This window comes from Patiria miniata, unplaced genomic scaffold (assembly GCF_015706575.1).
Source record: "Patiria miniata isolate m_02_andy unplaced genomic scaffold, ASM1570657v1 HiC_scaffold_10, whole genome shotgun sequence".
NCBI lineage: Eukaryota > Metazoa > Echinodermata > Asteroidea > Valvatida > Asterinidae > Patiria > Patiria miniata.
Window position 1 is genome coordinate 1289121 of NW_024037048.1, and position 19112 is coordinate 1308232.

At 39.6% G+C, this 19112-nt stretch overlaps 1 protein-coding gene and 1 non-coding gene across 3 annotated transcripts in view; one reads left to right on the top strand and one right to left on the bottom strand.

Annotated features, from left to right (window-relative positions):
• LOC119734843 (RNA/RNP complex-1-interacting phosphatase homolog) overlaps nucleotides 1–16130 on the bottom strand; it is a 28523-nt gene extending 12393 nt beyond the window's left edge. For both annotated transcript variants that reach the window (XM_038208428.1, XM_038208436.1), the window contains exons 1-8: nucleotides 15992–16130; nucleotides 7382–7457; nucleotides 6681–6712; nucleotides 4535–4634; nucleotides 3981–4060; nucleotides 1768–1814; nucleotides 1327–1387; nucleotides 197–243 (exon numbers count right to left, since the gene is read on the bottom strand). In XM_038208428.1, coding sequence (XP_038064356.1) covers nucleotides 197–243; nucleotides 1327–1387; nucleotides 1768–1814; nucleotides 3981–4060; nucleotides 4535–4634; nucleotides 6681–6712; nucleotides 7382–7457; nucleotides 15992–16017 — 469 coding nt within the window. In that variant the 5' untranslated portion in view covers nucleotides 16018–16130. The remainder of the gene's footprint in view (nucleotides 1–196; nucleotides 244–1326; nucleotides 1388–1767; nucleotides 1815–3980; nucleotides 4061–4534; nucleotides 4635–6680; nucleotides 6713–7381; nucleotides 7458–15991) is intronic.
• A 2543-nt stretch (nucleotides 16131–18673) lies between these two features.
• Nucleotides 18674–18745, top strand: Trnal-uag. The gene has a single exon. It is a non-coding gene; the product is annotated as a tRNA-Leu (tRNA).
• Nucleotides 18746–19112: the final 367 nt, after the last annotated feature.

Here is a 19112-nt window from a genome sequence, read left to right on the forward strand (position 1 = left end):
CCCTCCAAGGACCACATTCAAGAAATAATGGAGGATTTTGCAGGGTTGAGGCTGTATGCAATTTTATATAGAACACTACTGTTGTTTCACAGAGATAATCTCAAAATAACTGTATCTCAATAAATAACAGTGTGGTGTATTTTAATTATTTGTCATCTGAATGGAGATTACATAGAGACATAGACACTGTACTTACCAGCCAATGCGGCACTTGCTGTCCATCCTAAGCACTCAATCATGTATCTAAACAGAAAATAAAAGAAAGCATACACAGCACTAACCAGCATGTTGCATATATATATACGTGTATTTAATCAAATCAAGCATCATTTGGGATCACATTTGGTTGCAATGATAATCATAACACAATCACTGGCACAGTAAATGTGGTTTTAATTCTCATCCATTGAAAAACTTTTATTCAAGTGAAAAGTGAATAGTAGGCTATTTAAATATTATACATTAGGCCAATTTTTTTTTTAAATGTCGGTCTCTGGTCAGACCAAAGTTCCAGAGTTGATGTGGCTATGGGTTTTATTTTTCATTTTTTTTCTTCAAAGCTTGGATTATACAGACGAGGTGGGAACTATTTTGCTTTTCTTGGGTCCTCATATACAATGGTGTCCTCCATCATTTATTTGTTCTGTGATGGGGATGATCTGACCATCGCACGCAGTCCCCTTCGATCTAGCAAAACAATCTCTTGCCACCACTGGACAGAGTCCCATCGCACACAGATCTGTGCGCAGTAAGTAGACTTATCAAGCCATCATATGACACAACGCCTAACGGTCGTCACTCCACAAACAACGAACATGGAAATAAGTGGCATATTTCATGTATTTAGACATGCTATTCACAATCGTTCACATCACATGTTGTGTCGAAACGTGGGTAGTTGACTAGCCGCCATTGTCGTTGATCAGCTGGCAGCAACCTCGTACCCATGGTCTACTAGATCATTCTTTTAACATCGACCTCGTACTGGATCTATCACCCTGGGTACGAGGTCCAGCTGGCCACGAAAATTTGAGGCAGTGTGGCAATAGAGGGCGCTGTTGTAGCTACTGCGAACATTTGAGAAAAAAAAAAAAGTTGACGTGCATGATTAAACTCAACATGCGTGCTGACCAGGGACCGAATTTTGTTTGCCCTAAACATGTATTCAGAATTCCACAACACCGAAGATCTGTGATTTTCTTATTCCATTCCTTTACAACTTGAAAGTAGTTTAAAGGTCATCAATGTTCATTAATTTGAAACAAAAATATAATAAATATATGGACCAATGGCATTTCTTGAGTAAAGACAGAAAACTACATGTACCTGCATAAAAGGTAGCCAGTCCTATTGATGCCATGTGTACAATGAACTCCTATGACAAGATCTGTATGTTCAATGAGCAAAAAACAAAAAGATGACCTCAGACCAGTTTATGAATGCAGATTCAATAAAATACGACGTAAGATAAACAGTAAAAAGTGCATAATTTCAATGGATCACTACAATTTCATGCATGGACTCTGCAGAGTGTATCGCCCCTTGTACCTTGGGTACATTATCTATGGTTCTCAAATAAAGTCAAAGAGTTTTGGAAAATATTCTCGGTTTTTCTCTTTGCGACACTGGTCTAGTACAAATACTTCTGTCAAGAAAACCTGGTGATCCAATATCCATGGCATGTAATAGGGTTTTCACTCTAGTTCAAATTGTTCATATTTGCTGAAGCATGAACATGTATACATAACATTTAGACAAGTAACTCACCATCATCGGAGTGTTGATGTGTGAATTCTTGGACGATTGTTGTAAAGCTGTAGAGAGAATCAAACTTTTTCATGTAAAACCTGTATACACATGTATATTTGACTCATCACCAAAAAGAAACATGTTTTCACCTAATTTGTTCTTTACATGTTTTATTGCAAGAAAGTATACATGTACTTGCTGGATTATTTGATGGCTTTTAGTAGATTATTAATTAACTTGAATGCTTTATTTTCACATCAAACTGGATTTTATTTACAGCTTAAATTTGTAAAGTAGAAACCATTTATATCATGTGCATGTATTAATCTAGCTCAGTGAATGTCCTGATTTTTTCAGTGTTAAAAGCATATCCCAAATTTTAATACCAAAAATATTTTAATTTCTTGAATCTAAACATGTGCCTACCTGAATATATTTTCCTTTTATCACAAACTTTTAAACAAAAAGCCATATCTTCTTCCGATTTTGCTTCACATTTCCCCCTTTTTGCACTCTGTCCCAAATGGCCTAGATATTGTACATGATGTCAGTTTGGTCAATTCTTAAAGTTCTAAAAATTATAGCAGAGACAGTCTGTGTTAACATTCAGCACAGATAATAGTTTACATCATTGTAGATGATGTAAACTGAATTGATGATGAAACCTGACTGGGCTTCCTGGCGGTGTGCATTGGACCAGACAGCCATTACACTGCATGTGGACAGACCACACACAGAAATCTGGATGATGACCAATCAAATTGTTATAGGGCCTGAACGTATCTATTTTGTCTTTGAGCTTCCAGACCCCTCTGCGACCCTTTTATGGGCATGTTACACAGGGTTGTCCTTTCTCTTGCTACAGATTTTGACAGAATGATTTCTAACCGTATTCACTCCAAGAAACATTCATGTTGGAATTATATTTTGGAATTCCACAAAAATAACGATGAGTAATCACTAAGATGGCTAAAAACCAATTTTACGACATTTCACACCCGGCGTTTTTGTTTTTGTTCTCCTGCCTAGTGCCTACATCCCATGGATTCTAGATTCAGTCCAGCTTGCTTGAATACAGTTCTCATTGACGGTTATTTTAAATGTGTTTGTAAATGATAATGAGTCCTTCAAGTTCATTTAAAAATATGGAAGTCTTGAAAAAAGTTTCATTCTCCTATAGGTTTAAGTTTTCAACCAATAACCGCCACAAAATTATTTCATAAATTTTCATCTTTGTAGGAGTACATCGAGTTCCGCTAGTCCACATGTATTTTAGATTTTCAGAAGTGAGAGGTCAATTTTTTGCATGATATTTTTCTTTCACATGTAGCGATAGTTTTCATAATGTTGTGATGCTACCGGTAGTAAGATTTTTTTTACACTGGCCTTTTTCAAGGGTGATTTTCTTCGGAAATCAATGCATCAAAAATTATTGCAAATTTTTGAATTTGTGCACGTTCATTTTCCTATTCAAAGGGTTCCGAAGCGCACCACTAGGGGTGGACTTTCAGGCTCTACGGCACACCAGCAACATATTCTAAGTACCCGTTTGAGTTTCGTGCAAGCCTCAAAGTGCTAATCTTCAACAACATAGGTTTTTAATAAGGGAATAAATGTGTGCTTGGGAGGTGTTAAACACAATGTTTATTAGACTGGTTGGAGTCTGGAATGTTGATAATTAACCGAGGCGAAGCCGAGGGTAATTATCAGCATTCCAGACTCCAACCAGTCTTAAACATAGTGTTTAATACCGACCAAGCACATATTTATTCCCATTAACAAATACCTTTTTGGTCAAAAAATCAAAACTTTCTGCTACAAAAGTCAAAACAAGTTAAAATTAAAAATTTCCAACGGTTTTGTCTAACAAGTCTACTTTCTGTTTTTAGAAACACCCTTCTAGCTATATAAAAGAGTAATAGAGTGTCCAGATTGAGAGTAAGACATAAACAACTCCATTTATGGAGATTGGCAAGCAATTCACGCATACTGCGCGTTGATGCGCAGATGCAGCTGTGGTGAGTGCATTGTGAATTTAGGTACAATGGGCTCCTTGGATTACTTTATTTTCACGAGAACAATTAGCTCTCCTCTGAGATTTAAAGTGTGACTGATTTAAAGTCTCCTTTTTTGATGCAGCATCAAATGTGCATTTAAGGTCTCTACACATCTCTGACCAGTGGACAAGTTTTTAACTACATGTCCACAATGAATGTTTTTGGAAAACCTACCTTTGAACAATTTTCTGTTGGGGTATGACATGTCCTTCTGTGTAAAGTTTACGGTATTCAATGCCAGCTTGAACAAAGTCCTTTTAAATGAAAAAAAGAAGAAGTAGGTCAACAACAAAATCCTACAGAGGGGGCAGTATAGAGTCAAATTGCACATATGCGCAATGTTGTCAATGTAAGACGTTCAGAGAGCTGAGCATTCATTAGACACATGAATGACTCAAAACATTCACAAATGTCATAGAAATTTGCATATGACTAATATATGATAAAACATGTATCATTTCAAAATAAGCACTTCAATGCTGATTTTTCCTATAAAAAAAAAGTAATTTTCCACATTAAAAGGTGTATTAACATCCAAGATTTAAAATGTGTCTTCTCTAATGACCAAGGAGAATCACCAATCGTCCTGCTAAACTTCATATCAAATGCAGAAAAACTCTAAATTTCTCTCCTTGCAGTAAAACTAATGAATGAATGAATGAATGAATTGCCCAGTCCTTTAACAGACAGCATTCATTACAATGTACAGAATTGAGACTGGTTCTTACTTGTGGATTGTAGTAGCGACTAGTGTTGGTTAGATCAATAATAAGACCAAGACCGAGTCCCGATTCCTTTACCCTCTTCAGTAAGTCTTCTGGAGTAAACCTAGAAATAAATGAAGCATGTAGGGACAGGTTAAATCATAAACAACATTTAGACACAAAGTTAATATGTGGAGACAAGTCACAAATTAATCCTAGCAGTTTAGTGTTTTGTATGTTATGTCATAGTGCTGCAGCTGAACCACAGACCGAACAAAAATTAACCGAACATAGCACTTCCACATAGCTGCCAACTTATCTAAATCCAAATTAGTAATCAACCCGCGCGGTCATTTTCAACTGTGCGTACATTAACAGTGTATGTACCAGCTTTATCAACATCATGTATAGGTACATGGTTAAACGTACACATACATGTGCATACCCTTCTTGTTGTGATTAATAACGTACTGTATAACGTACTTTATTTTGAATGAAACTACATGTTCACAGACATGGTCACATTGGCGGGTGAAATCTTTGAAAATTAATTTCTCCAGTTTGGAAGACCGTATCTTCATGCAACTTTCAGGATTTATTTCCCCTATAATGATCCAAGTACATCGATGACGGCGATTTTTCACTGACATGAAGTTTAGAATTTCTTCTTCAGTCAGAATGTAACATTTCAATCATACTGAGCATATTTTCTGAGAAACACAACGTTCAAAATGCCATGTTTTTGGGGGTGCATGAATTTCACTGCTCTGTTACAGCGTCTAAGTACGTACTCGGCGACGCTTAGCGGTTAGCAACCATATGGCTGAGTACACACACATCCACACGCGATAAAAACGAGGTGCACACACCATTGAAAAACATTTTTAGTCTGGTCCTCAAGTACTCCACTGCGCGCACCACACTGATGTCTATCAGGTGCTTGACCGTACTGCTTATTAGACTTGTCACCAGTCTATCCATTATCATAACATTTCGCCAGAAGTTTTCGGGCAAAAATGATCTTTAACATTTTTTTTTCGTTAGATAGAAAATGGGAAATTCGTTATTTTTTTAGTGGCAATTCGTATTTTCGTAATTTAACCAAAAAATCGTAATAATTATAAAAAATGTGTAATAGTTGGCAGCTATGCTTCCATCCCGCATACGTTCAGAAATACCATTTCTAGGGCATCAACGCAACCAAAATAATCATGAACCAAAACTTATGTACATGTATGTAAATGTGTATACCATGTACGGAATAGGTTGCAGTATCAAATAGGAATGACAAAGGATAATTCCAGATTAACAATGCCTTTTTGACACGGATTGTCTAACTAGTCAAAAGGCTTTAAATAGATCTAATTTTTGACAAGATCGCGATGGACTGGTCCGAAGCACTAAACTCGGTGGATAGATTCTTATAGCCCTAGAGAAGATATTTATAAGGAGTGACAACTGAAATTCTTTTGGTATGGGTGCCTCATTTGGAAAAATTGTAATGGCCGCCGTATAATATATTTATTCACATATTTTGGTACATTCTTAATTTTTTTTAAAGTATATTTTGGTGACTGGATAATTATGAGAACATTATGACAGATTCAAAATGGCTACCATTATACTACATGTATAAAGTTGTGTGCATTTATCTTTTCCCCAGATATCATGATGTAGTATCATCACATAGTTATATTAGGGTAACTGTGCCAGTACGTAACTCTGTGAATTTGAAGTTCATCAATACTGAAGTTTGACAAGTACTTAGATCAAATCTGGGAAAAGGCAAATTCATGCAACTTTAAGCCATAATGGTAGCCATTTTTAATCTATCATACAATGTATATCTATCATAATTGTCCAGTCACTTCTTTGCTTTAGAAAATGTTTTGTAAGTGAGGATATACTTGCATGTAAGTAGAATACCCAAAGCATACCTTTCAATTTTATAACAAATGTATGGCGTGGCTGTCAGTTTGGATTTGAAAATAAGGTATCAATCCAAAACAATTTTCAGGTGTCACCCCTTCTAAATACATGTATGCTTTGTATGACCCATAAAGTCTCCATGCCACATTTGGTGCTTTGGACCAGTTGGTCACGATTCCACACATAAGCCACCTGACTAAAACGATACTCTTAAATCATCCTATAGTAAATGTATACTCACCTGAACCTTGGAGGCAAATTCTCACTTAATGCCTGCAATTCACAAATTGAAATATTAACCCAAACATTAATCAACCAAGCTTGTACAATTCATCAAAAAAAGTATTTACCTGTTGGCTTTTGTTTTACCAATTGCCATTTGGACTGAGGTCACATGTAAAAAAATGTTTACGATTACAGGTACAATTTCAATCCTCAAATGCATTAATTCCATCCAAATTATTTATTGCTGGTGTGATACCTATACATGTATACATGTACATACTGTCTAACAGACTCCAATTGTTCAGACCACCTTTGTTGAGTGGTAAAGATTTCTGCTCAAGTAAGCAGGAGGTTGCTGGTTTCAGGGGTGGATCAAGGTTTGAAGCATGAGGGAGTTTATCTGCCAATAATGGGGAATTAACTGCGTTTTTCTACATGCTTTTCCACTTTTTTTGCCAAAGAGGGGGGTTTAGAACAGACTCCCCTCCAATAGAATTTTCTTGCACTTTTCAGTCAGTGTTAAGAACATAGTATGTGTTAATTATATTTATGAATAGCAGAAACAAAAATTTAGCTTTACAGTTTACATTTTCCCCATACACCCCCCCCCCCCAAAAAGAATCCATTTATTTTTGAATTGCAGTATCTGCTGCCATGTTGGATTTGAACTAAACAGCTGATTCTGGCAAGTTAAAATTCAACATTTCTAGAACGAACCTTATTCAATGGCACTTTGAAAGCTATGAGTCTGGTCCCGTTAATGGTTCTCCCTAACGGCTCATAGCACTCCCATCTGTATGGGGGAAAACAAGAATTACACAAAAATAATTTTATTGTCATATATAGGGGAAGTGGTTTCTTTAAAGGTAGAATGGACCATTAGTCATTTGTTTCGTTTGAAGCAACAAACTTGCTCAAAATCTTAAGACGGCTGCTTATAACAACTAACCTATTAGTTTTAGCCATGTGAATGCTGTATGTCACAAAAACAAGATTTTTTGGATCTTGATTTCAATTCGAAAGTTGCAGAGTCATATTTGAATTGCGCCCTCTTGTGACACAATCCCTAAGTCACTCGGGACATAATCCTCATTCAGGAATAATTTCACAGGAGTTTACTGTCAGCGTCATTACTATCTCGAAACCAAGTAAGCTTTTTAAAAATAACTTGGTCTGTTACTTTTTGCACTCTGACTTTTATGCATAAAATTCTGCTTGTGTTGCAGATCTGCTGCCAAAAATATGGGTTTTGAAAATAAAAACGCTACCAATATTGTTGGTTTGTATGGAATACTAAAGTTGAAGCCCTTAAAATAAACTGCACATTTTTATTTGCAATTTAACAACCAATCCGGCTTTGGACCAAAGGTAGTCCAACTGCCTCTGCAGTTAATAGTCTCCTCTTGAACAACTATATGCCTTGTACAAGTTTGTACTCTTTTGAGATTGAATACAGGACAATTGTTATAACACAAATGCATACATCTATCATATATGTCACAGACTGAACCAGCGAATTACAGCAATAACTTCTTAAAAGACTCAAAGTTTACTGTATTATGGAGATTAAAGGGAAGATACAACATTTGCAAACATCAAAAAACAAAATTACAGTAAACTCTGGCTAAGTCGGCACTCCCGAGAATTTGTGACGACTTACGCGAATGCCGACATCTGCTGTAAGTCGTCATTTTGCCGACTTACATGAATGGCCTTTTGCACACATGATTCATTGCACTAATTGGCTTCGAGTTACCCTGGTTTATCTCCTTAATGCTTGAGTTGAATCCAGCAAATTAATCCTCGAATTGTATCATCTACTAGTTTTGGGGTATTGATAGTGGAGACCATACATAGTCCTATGTGCACAGTAACAAATTAAATGCGTGCGTGGTTTGGTATACACCAGGCACGCATTGACTACAGCACTAGTCATTCAATAAGACGACCCCCAAAATGGACAGAGCGCATGTGTACAGACTAGAGGGGGTACTGGTATTGATATGCTCATGATACATATGCGATGTATGCAGTAGGACACCCTTTTGCAACACCAATGCATGCAGTGATCACGGGCATTGCCAAACCACTTTTCACTCGACACTCCTTGCCAACCGCAGTACAGGAAGTCGATGCCAATGCGTGATTTTTTGACTCATACAAAGCATTTTGTAATGCTTTTTATGGAAAGGGAACCGAGAGTAACACAACGACTTGAGCGAAATGGCGACTTGTAAAAGCACACTTAGAAATAAAAAATTCAATGGAAACGCATTATGGACAATCGGGACTTGAGTGATTTGACAAGTTGAGCGATGTCGGTTTAGCCGAAGTTTACTGTATCAAAGTATCAAATTATCACATACTTTTGCATGTATGTGGGCGCACTTTTGACTAAAACTGAATGACAGGCAACAGCCATACAAATGCACATTGTCAAAATTTGATGCAAGCTAGTGAGGGCGCGATTTATCACAACCCATGACGTCATGCAACACGACGCTTTCGTGAACAATGGCTGTAAAAGTCATCCGAATTCAACTCGAAATTACAAGATAACTAGACCTCTGAAGGTGCCGAATTTAACGTTTTGTTGATATTAAGCAGTTGTAGACGGCATTGTGTGAGTATAAAGTGACAAAATAATTGCGATTTCGAATGCATTTTCGGCTCCCTTAGCAACGGACTCTACGTCCAATTTATGGATTTGTGATGGTTAATACGGAAGTAGAGGATTACCGTCACATTTATGGGACTATCTTACAAGTTGACCAATCCGTGTACGAGTTGGTTCGCGCATGGATCTGATACACCGGCCCTCTGGAGACGTGAGTACAGTAGGGAACAAAAGATTGTATACGTCTCCACAGGGCAATTTCTATAGATGAATACGTCTCCACAAGGTTTTCACGAAATAGATATAGGCCCTATGGATTTTTTACTCAAAAACTGTCACAAATGGAAGAGTTTTAGAAAAGGGATATCAAGTCCAAATTTTAGCCAAGGAAATTAATTCTGGTTAAAATAAGAGCAGTTTGAAACTTCACTTTCAAACTCGAAAACTTTACTAGCATAACGAGGCCTAGGCCTACACGAGAACAAAGAAATGTCTCTGTTACGCCCCAACTATCGCATCGGTCCCAACTATAGTTGGGACTGTCCCAACTATAGTGCGGCAGTTGGGTCGGCCCAACTATGGTTAGGACTGAAGTTGCGCCGGACACTCGATACATGATACAGGGTGTTAATGTTCCGCGGCGCTGGCATCGGCATCATGTAAATGTATTCATCGTACATGCATGCCGCAGGGCTGGCCAGCCACGTGGTACTGTCTAGTTGGATCATGGCTGGGTTTTATAGTCCAGGAACATTTTTTTATGCAAAATTCAAAGATGGCGTGGCCCAGCTATAGAGACGGGCCCCACCCATAGCTAATTTCAATGGTTCCAAGTAAAGTCAGACGTGTATATATCAGAGCTGTAGAATGTTACGGTAGGCCTAGCTGTACAGCTAGTGAACGATAGTTAGGACCGCAAAATTCAAAGATTGGCGTGGCCCAACTATAATGGCCAGGCCGGGCCCCACCCATAGCTAATGTCAATGGTCCCAAGTAAAGTCGGACATGTTTCAGAGCTGTAAGGAATGTTTTATAGTCGTACATTAGTCCAAGTAACTTGGACCCAACTTATCGCCTTTTTAACATTCGGACATGGTCTGGCGATAGTGGGGTCCAAGCTAATAGTGCGAGCTGGACAACACCATTCTGTCACTGTCCCAAAAACAAGTAGACTGGATCGCGTTAGTAAACACAAGTGCATTTCGAACGATAATAGGGGGTCGGGAACTAGGACAGCTTTTATGGACGGATACCAGTTCAAGCTGGTTCCCGATTCCCTTTTACCGTTCGAAATGCACTTGTGTTTACTAACGCGATCCAGTCTACTCATTATCATAATCGATGCATCGCGCGCGCTCGGTAACGGAATCGCATTAGGGATACGGGGACCATCGAATGTACGCTGGGAATGAGGACCACATTGCGTCGTTCAAACATTAACACGAATCGGAAATTTAACGTGTTCACGATCGCGAGGGGAGCTCTTGGAATTGAACGGGAAATTTCACTTTCCATCCGGATCGTAAGTAAACTTCAGTACAACCATCTTAATTATCGATGTCTACTTGTACCTCAGTTGGCGTATCTAGTAATTTGGAGGCCGTTTTGAAGGTGAAATCTGATGTTTTTTGTTGGAAAATGTTGGTTTTGGGGACAGTGACAGAATTGTGTTGTCCAGCTCACACTATTAGCTTGGACCCCACTATCGCCAGACCATGTCCGAATGTTAAAAAGGCGATAAGTTGGGTCCAAGTTACTCGGACTAGTTGTACATCAATGTAAACTATAGTTGGGACCGCAAACTAAATATATTGCAGTGGCCCAACTATAGATAGGCCACACCCCTAGCTAATTTCATTGGTCCCAAGTAAAGTCAGATGTGTATCAGAGCTGTAAGGAATGTTTTATAGTCGTACATTAGTCCAAGTAACTTGGACCCAACTTATCGCCTTTTTAACATTCGGACATGGTCTGGCGATAGTGGGGTCCAAGCTAATAGTGCGAGCTGGACAACACCATTCTGTCACTGTCCCAAAAACAAGTAGACTGGATCGCGTTAGTAAACACAAGTGCATTTCGAACGATAATAGGGGGTTGGGAACTAGGACAGCTTTTATGGACGGATACCAGTTCAAGCTGGTTCCCGATTCCCTTTTACCGTTCGAAATGCACTTGTGTTTACTAACGCGATCCAGTCTACTCATTATCATAATCGATGCATCGCGCGCGCTCGGTAACGGAATCGCACTAGGGATACGGGGACCATCGAATGTACGCTGGGAATGAGGACCACATTGCGTCGTTCAAACATTAACACGAATCGGAAATTTAACGTGTTCACGATCGCGAGGGGAGCTCTTGGAATTGAACGGGAAATTTCACTTTCCATCCGGATCGTAAGTAAACTTCAGTACAACCATCTTAATTATCGATGTCTACTTGTACCTTAGTTGGCGTATCTAGTAATTTGGAGGCCGTTTTGAAGGTGAAATCTGATGTTTTTTGTTGGAAAATGTTGGTTTTGGGGACAGTGACAGAATTGTGTTGTCCAGCTCACACTATTAGCTTGGACCCCACTATCGCCAGACCATGTCCGAATGTTAAAAAGGCGATAAGTTGGGTCCAAGTTACTCGGACTAGTTGTACATCAATGTAAACTATAGTTGGGACCGCAAACTAAATATATTGCAGTGGCCCAACTATAGATAGGCCACACCCCTAGCTAATTTCATTGGTCCCAAGTAAAGTCAGATGTGTATCAGAGTTGTAGGGAATGTTTTATAGTCGTACAGCAACGTAAACTATAGTTGGGACACCGCAAAATATAAAGATTGGAGTGGCCCAACTATAGATGGGCCCCCTTGATGACTCCCAACTATAGTTGGGCCAGCCCAACTGTGGAACTACAGTTGGGACCGTCCTAACTATAGTTGGGACGATCCTAGCCCAGGTTGGACGAAGTCTTCATTGCATTACGACTGATGTCCAGGATGAGAATTCTCTACATAAGACCACCCAAAATTTGGACCAGATTTTTGTTACGTTTTACCTCGTTAAAGAAGCTTATTTCACGCCTACATTTTCTATGTGTCCTTCTCTATTGATCCAGGGGTTCAGGAATTCCATATGTGATGCTGACCGACATTAATCAGGAAAATAAACTCTAAAGCAACGTTAAACTTGTACGTGTTTGTAGTCTCTTTTCATCAGTTTTATTCCCGAGTCGTACGTCATGTACGTGCGCACGAAAGCGCGCACGCACGCTAGCGCCCTCATTTGTTTAGTTTTGGTTTGAACAGTGACGTCACTCCAGCCAACCGACGTCACGAAAATGCTCAACCAATGACCAAAGCCGAAACATGTTTCTGGTAACTGGCGCGAAAACACGCTCGGTCATTGGATTAGCGACCGCGCCTTCAAGTAAGTGCGCGTGCGTATGAGGGTGGTTACTAAGCAAATCGCGCGTGCGCACTGCATATTCACGCTGCATAGTCTGGCTCCCAGACCAGACGTGATATGAGCACCGAGAATAATTGTCAGTTCTAGGGAACCAGACTACACGCTGCACGGACGTACACCATGTACGACTAGAATAGACTCGGCGTTGAGAAACTGATGAAAAGAGTCTACAAACACGTACAATTTTAACGTTGCTTTAGAGTTTATCTTCCTGATTAAGGTCGGTCACCATCACATATGGAATTCCTGAACCCAGCGGCCCAATAGATAAGGACACATAGAATTCTACGACGTAAAATTGGCTTCTCCAACAAGGTAAAAATATTGAAAATATTGGTCATAGTTTTTTTCGCCCGGTTTTAAGCACTTCATATCCTGGACTTCCTCCGTAACATAGGGAGGAAAGGCAGTCCACCTGGGCTAGGACGATCCCAACTATAGTTGGGACCGATACCATAGTTGGGGCGTAACATCTCCACAAGGATACAAATTTCAGTAGGGCTAGGCCTGTGTTCGCGTTATCTGGTTATGTGTTGTCCCGTTTCCGACCTAGGCCATCCTTACTTTTAGGACCCCGTTCCTATATAGGAAGGGAAAGACTCACCAAAACAGTTGACTAAACGACACTCAAAATTGACATTCTGATACTTCTTGGCACATCTGAACAATTGGCAATGACACCTTCTTGAATATCAGCAGGTTTAATTTTGTGGAAAGAGGGCAGGGCTTTGATTTATGAGGGAAATTCAGGGGTAAAAGACGACAATGACAACCAGAAAACAGACTCAAAAACTAAGATGGCAAACGTGAAAGCTCGATGCGATGAAAGCTCGATGCCGATTGGCTGATAAAAAATAAACATCTTATTTATTTTTTTTAGCAGCCAATCAGCATCAGGCTTTCATTATGTAGGGCTTTCACTGTGTTGTGAGAACTACAGCATGCACGTCTGACTGCGAAAAAAGGTAGGAAAGTCACATTTTCTTTGAAAGTGCTTTCAAAATTACAACTAACATGAGTTTATATGAAGAAAAAAGACTGCTTTAGCCTGCAAAAGTCACTTTGATACTGGACACTTTGGACAGACATCTGCAAAAGTCATTTTTGAACAAAACACGTAAAAAATAGAGGTGTCCTACATCATGTCCTAAAACAGTAAAAGTAAGGATTACCCAAATGAGCATAACCATGGTCACAGTTAGCCCGACTGCGTCTGGCCGTACAGTACTATCGCAAGCTCTGTAGTACGGCCAGACGCTGAATGCTTCCAAAAAGACTGAATTTTTTTGGCCGCTGATGTAGCGATTTTGCTACATCTTTTGATCGGGATTATCTTTTCATCCAGGACAAAAATTTCCACAGTTAAGGTTCTTAGTCGTAGAGCAACTCATACCTTTTCGAAAAAACGTTCTTTGGTCTCAATATTTTCATCCATCTGGCCAAAAGACGACTTTCAGTCATCATCTTCCACAAATATCGTCCCGAAAATGCTCCCCCATGCGATTTCAAAATGGCGGCCGCGCTGTAACTCATGAATATGCATAAACAGTCTGTGACGTATGACCTCGTGTTTTTGGACGTGCGTGCGGCGGGGCCGTACGTACATATGTACATGTACATTACTTGTAGACAACAGCCCAGTACGTGCATGCACACCGCCGCGCGGACATACGTGTGCATGCACGTACCGGTGTCGTGCCAAAAACCGTCCGGTGCCTAATAGTGTCCGCTGAGCATGCGCAGTAGGCGCCAGACACTATTTGGCATGTAATACATGCCAAATAGTGTCCGGTGCCAAATAGTGTCCGGGCGCCGCAGAACAAGGGCGCACACAGTTACGTCCTGCCGGACAGTATTAAGCTGGAAAATCGGACAGTATTTTGCAGGAAAAATCGGACAGTATTTTGCAAGGGGGTATCGGACAATATTTGGCAGGGCGGGGAATCGGACAGTATTTGTTGGCAGGAAAAATCAGACAATATTCAGTGGCGGGGGAATCAGACAATATTTGGCAGGGGAATCGAACATTATTTTTAGCAGGAAAAATCGGACATTTTTTCGCAAGGAAATCGGACACTATTTGGCAGGGGGAATCGGACACTGTTTAGCAGGAAAAATCGGAGAGTATTTGGCAGGAAAAATTGGACAGTATTTGGCAGGGGGGAATCGGACAATATTTGGCAGGAGGAATCGGACAGTTTGGCAGGAAAAAATCGGACAATTTTTGGCAGGAAAAATCGGACAGTATAAGGTGGGAGAAACCGTAAAATATAACGTTGGTTATAATGCTACACACAGCACATACATGTACATGTACATGTACCTGTACTACTACGCACACTTCACACGGCGTTAGGCCTCCGTACGTACGTACTGCACACCAAACAGGTGAACTGACGCGAAAAAAAGAAGGAAAAAAAAACATTTTGCACAAAAACCAAGTCAAATAGTTATCACAGATAACAAGAACAACGTTAAAACAGATTGTAAAAAGCAAATTCAGGTGAAAAGAGATCTTTTCTATACGATGTATTGACAGTTCGACAATTAAGCTAGGCACGCAATAGGATGCACGCTAAGCGCGGACACTATTTGGCAAGCGTCAGTAAACAATGTGACGTCATAGACGCATGACCAATCAGATCGCATTATGCTAATTAGCGGACACTATTTGGCACCGGACGGTTTTTGGCACGACACCGGGCTGTTGTCTACAAGTAATGTACATGTACATATGTACGTACGGCCCCGCCGCACGCACGTCCAAAAACACGAGGTCATACGTCACAGACTGTTTATGCATATTTATGAGTTACAGCGCGGCCGCCATTTTGAAATCGCATGGGGGAGCCTTTTCGGGACGATATTTGTGGAAGATGATGACTGAAAGTCGTCTTTTGGCCAGATGGATGAAAATATTGAGACCAAAGAACGTTTTTTCGAAAAGGTATGAGTTGCTCTACGACTAAGAACCTTAACTGTGGAAATTTTTGTCCTGGATGAAAAGATAATCTCGATCAAAAGATGTAGCAAAATCGCTACATCAGCGGCCAAAAAAATTCAGTCTTTTTGGAAGCATTCAGCGTCTGGCCGTACTACAGAGCTTGCGATAGTACTGTACGGCCAGACGCAGTCGGGCTAAGTCACAGTGTTTATTTATGCCTTTTTAACTGACTGTTAGTCCTTATTTTTTCCTCCATGATCTGACTTAGTTAATAATAACAACAACAACAACTGTACGTGTGTGTTACCTTTCGGGTATCTTCCTCTTAGGCATAATTAAGGGGGGAAACCTGTTTTAGTCGTCAACAAGGCTCAAGATTTTCTCGGTGCGCTTGCATCTACATGTATATTTAATTATATGTACACGTGATGTGACCTGTGAACCACAATGACGACATCAAATTGGGCCATGGGGAAGGGCGCCGCTTACGGCAGGTAGGTAAAACGCGTATGATGCGCAAGGTTAAAGCTGAAGTCCATCATTTGCAGCCATCCGAAAAAGTAACTGGCGTATTATTGTTGAAAAACATACTTGGTTGAAAGATAGTAAGGGGACTAAACTCCCTGTGAAATTATTCTTTCTGGCAAGCTATCATTTTGAAGTAATCAACGAAAGAAGGCCTTTCCAACGGCGGCGTCTTAAGACGCATTGGCACGACGCACAGGAGGGCGCGGGTGCTATAATTCGTCGGATCATGATCAGTGCGCGACATCACGTATAGCTGCAATTCTAAACAATTCAAAACATGATTCAGTAACTTTTGATTTGAAATTGAGATCCTAGAATGCTGTTTTTCTCGGAATATACAGCTGAAGCTGAGCTGAAACTTCATCAGGTTAGTTGTTCAGCGTCCTTCATTAGAGTTTGAATACTTTTGTTGCTTCAAACGAACAAAATGCACAAATTACAAATGATGGACAATATCTTTAACACGTAAATTATATAGGACATCGGGTGTACAGTGCGAGCGGGTTTTTCATTAATTAAGAAAAAAAAAGTTCAAAGACGAATACTCGGAGAAATGAATTAAACATTAAGAAATAAATGAACAAACGAATTAATGAGTAAAAAGGAGAATTAAAGTAGTGTCAATGAAAATAGTTACGTTGAGATTTAGCAATGCAATAGAGAGACGGTTTTTTTTCGGGGGGGGGGGGCGGGACGGGGCGGGCGGGGAGGGGACCGGGCAAGCAATCACATATGACTTAAGCGGCGATTGCTTAAGAAGTCTACAACTTTCCTGAAGTTGTTCAAATATGGAGACCAGCTTCAGGATTTTTGCCTTGAAAAACAAATTAGCATTTATTTGTATTATCAAATATTAGAAAATCATAATCTATTTATAACCCGTTGCTCAGAACGTAATTATTATAATCCCCTTCAATTTGTCAAGTTTTGACGTTATAATAATAATTAACTTTTTTTTTTAATGCTTTACATTACATTACAAGCGCTGTACACTTTAAAAAATGCATCTATTGTTTAACAATTATCAATACATTCATTAATATTTTAATTAATTAATTAATTTTTGACGGTATAATAATAATAAGGGAATAAATGTGTGCTCTGGAGGTTTTTATCACTCTGTTTAAGACCGCTTAGAGTCTGGGTGCTGAATATTAGCCGAGCCGGAGGCGAGGGTAATTATCAGCACCCAGACTCTAAGCGGTCTTAAACAGAGTGATAAATACCTCCAGAGCACACATTTATTCCCTTATTATTATTATACCGTCAAAAATTAATTAATTAATTAAATGCACATGATATAAAACATTCTAGCATTTTAAAAATCATATTTTCCGCCTATTTTGTGGACGTGGCCTAATGTGTTAAGGGGTGGTGCAGTGGTTTGATCCAATTGTGGCAAATATCGTGCATTTTCGTGGCAAAACCATGAAAATTGGCAGGCCTGTTTGAACTGAAAAATGGGCTTAACATTATGTTTACGACAGGGATCCACTTTGGAATTTGCCCACTGTGGGGATGAGGTTTATTTAAAAAGGGGCGCAAAAAATCCAGAAAAACTGTATCATGTCCGTTAAACATTAACGTTAAACCACTTGTTACTGTCATGCATTTGGTGGGCGCAGCTTAAATTCTAGGCGATTTATGGAAGCACCTTGGTTCAAACGATGCCAAAATCGTCATTTTGGTGGTAAAATCACAAATTCTGTATTCGTTAACTATATTTTTACAATACAATGTAAAGACAATATTAAAGGTAACAGGCATCCCCCCTTTTAAGCAACATGTCAAAGTAGGGGGATTAATATTCGATACCTTTCTGTACTGGCTTAAAGTGCTTTGTGATCCGTCATTCAAATATTTCATGTTAAAGACGTCAAGCTAATGTAAACTATGTGTACATCTTAATCAACTGTCAAGAGTCAAAGAGCATCCTTAAATGCATGTAGGAACATTTGCATTTAGTAAAAAGAGTACCTATCGATTAACGACACATTCTTTGCCCAAATTAAGTTTGAGACCTGCTGTATGAAAGTGTTTCGCCTGAACTTGTATCATTTAGAGAGTGAAAAAACGTTGAAGGTGGTTTTAGAAGTTTTCCCACGTGCTGTTTTTACCGAGCTATCCAGCAAATGTTGGCGGTATCCCAATTTGTCATTGTCCTTTTCAATCAGAAGGTGCTTGTTACAAGCCATAAACGATGCCATATAGCAGGGATCACGCCCAAAGTCATTACAAATTATCAAATAAACCACAACGGGAAACTGACTGTATTTATGTAGACTCGTGACAGGTGATAAAATGTAAATATACTGCTACAGGAAACTAGAAGCCCTAAATCGGAAATATTTAATTGAAGTAGATTAAATTACTTTGAGTCAGTATGCATACTATTCTTCCCCTACCATGTAGGTACCCGCTGCTATGTACATTAGATTCGAACCGGCCAACCGATCCCGTTAGCTCGGTGGTCGAGTGGAAAGACATCTGCACTAGAAGCAGGAGGTCGTGGGTTCGAGTCCCACCCGAGTGATTTCTTCCAATTTTCACTCGGGAGGTAACACACTTAGTATACAGTGTTAATACGTCGGTGAAGGGCAAAACCTAATTTGATTTACATCACCCCGACGCAAAAATTCCATCTTATGAATAAGCATAATACTGTTTAAAAAAGAAGACACTTTTAGGGGGTGGTGCTATTAATCAGAGAATAATTCTGCATGATTTTACCCCCGAAAAAAAAAATAGTTTAGCGGCTTTACATAATTAAGTGTCATGGGGAAAATCTAGAGTTTACCTACCTGCCGTGCGAGGCGTTCTTCCCCATCGCGACCATTGAGCAGGTACTTCTTGTTTCACTTTTTTTAAGCGGGCTTTGCGTGCACAAGGTAAAGCCAAAA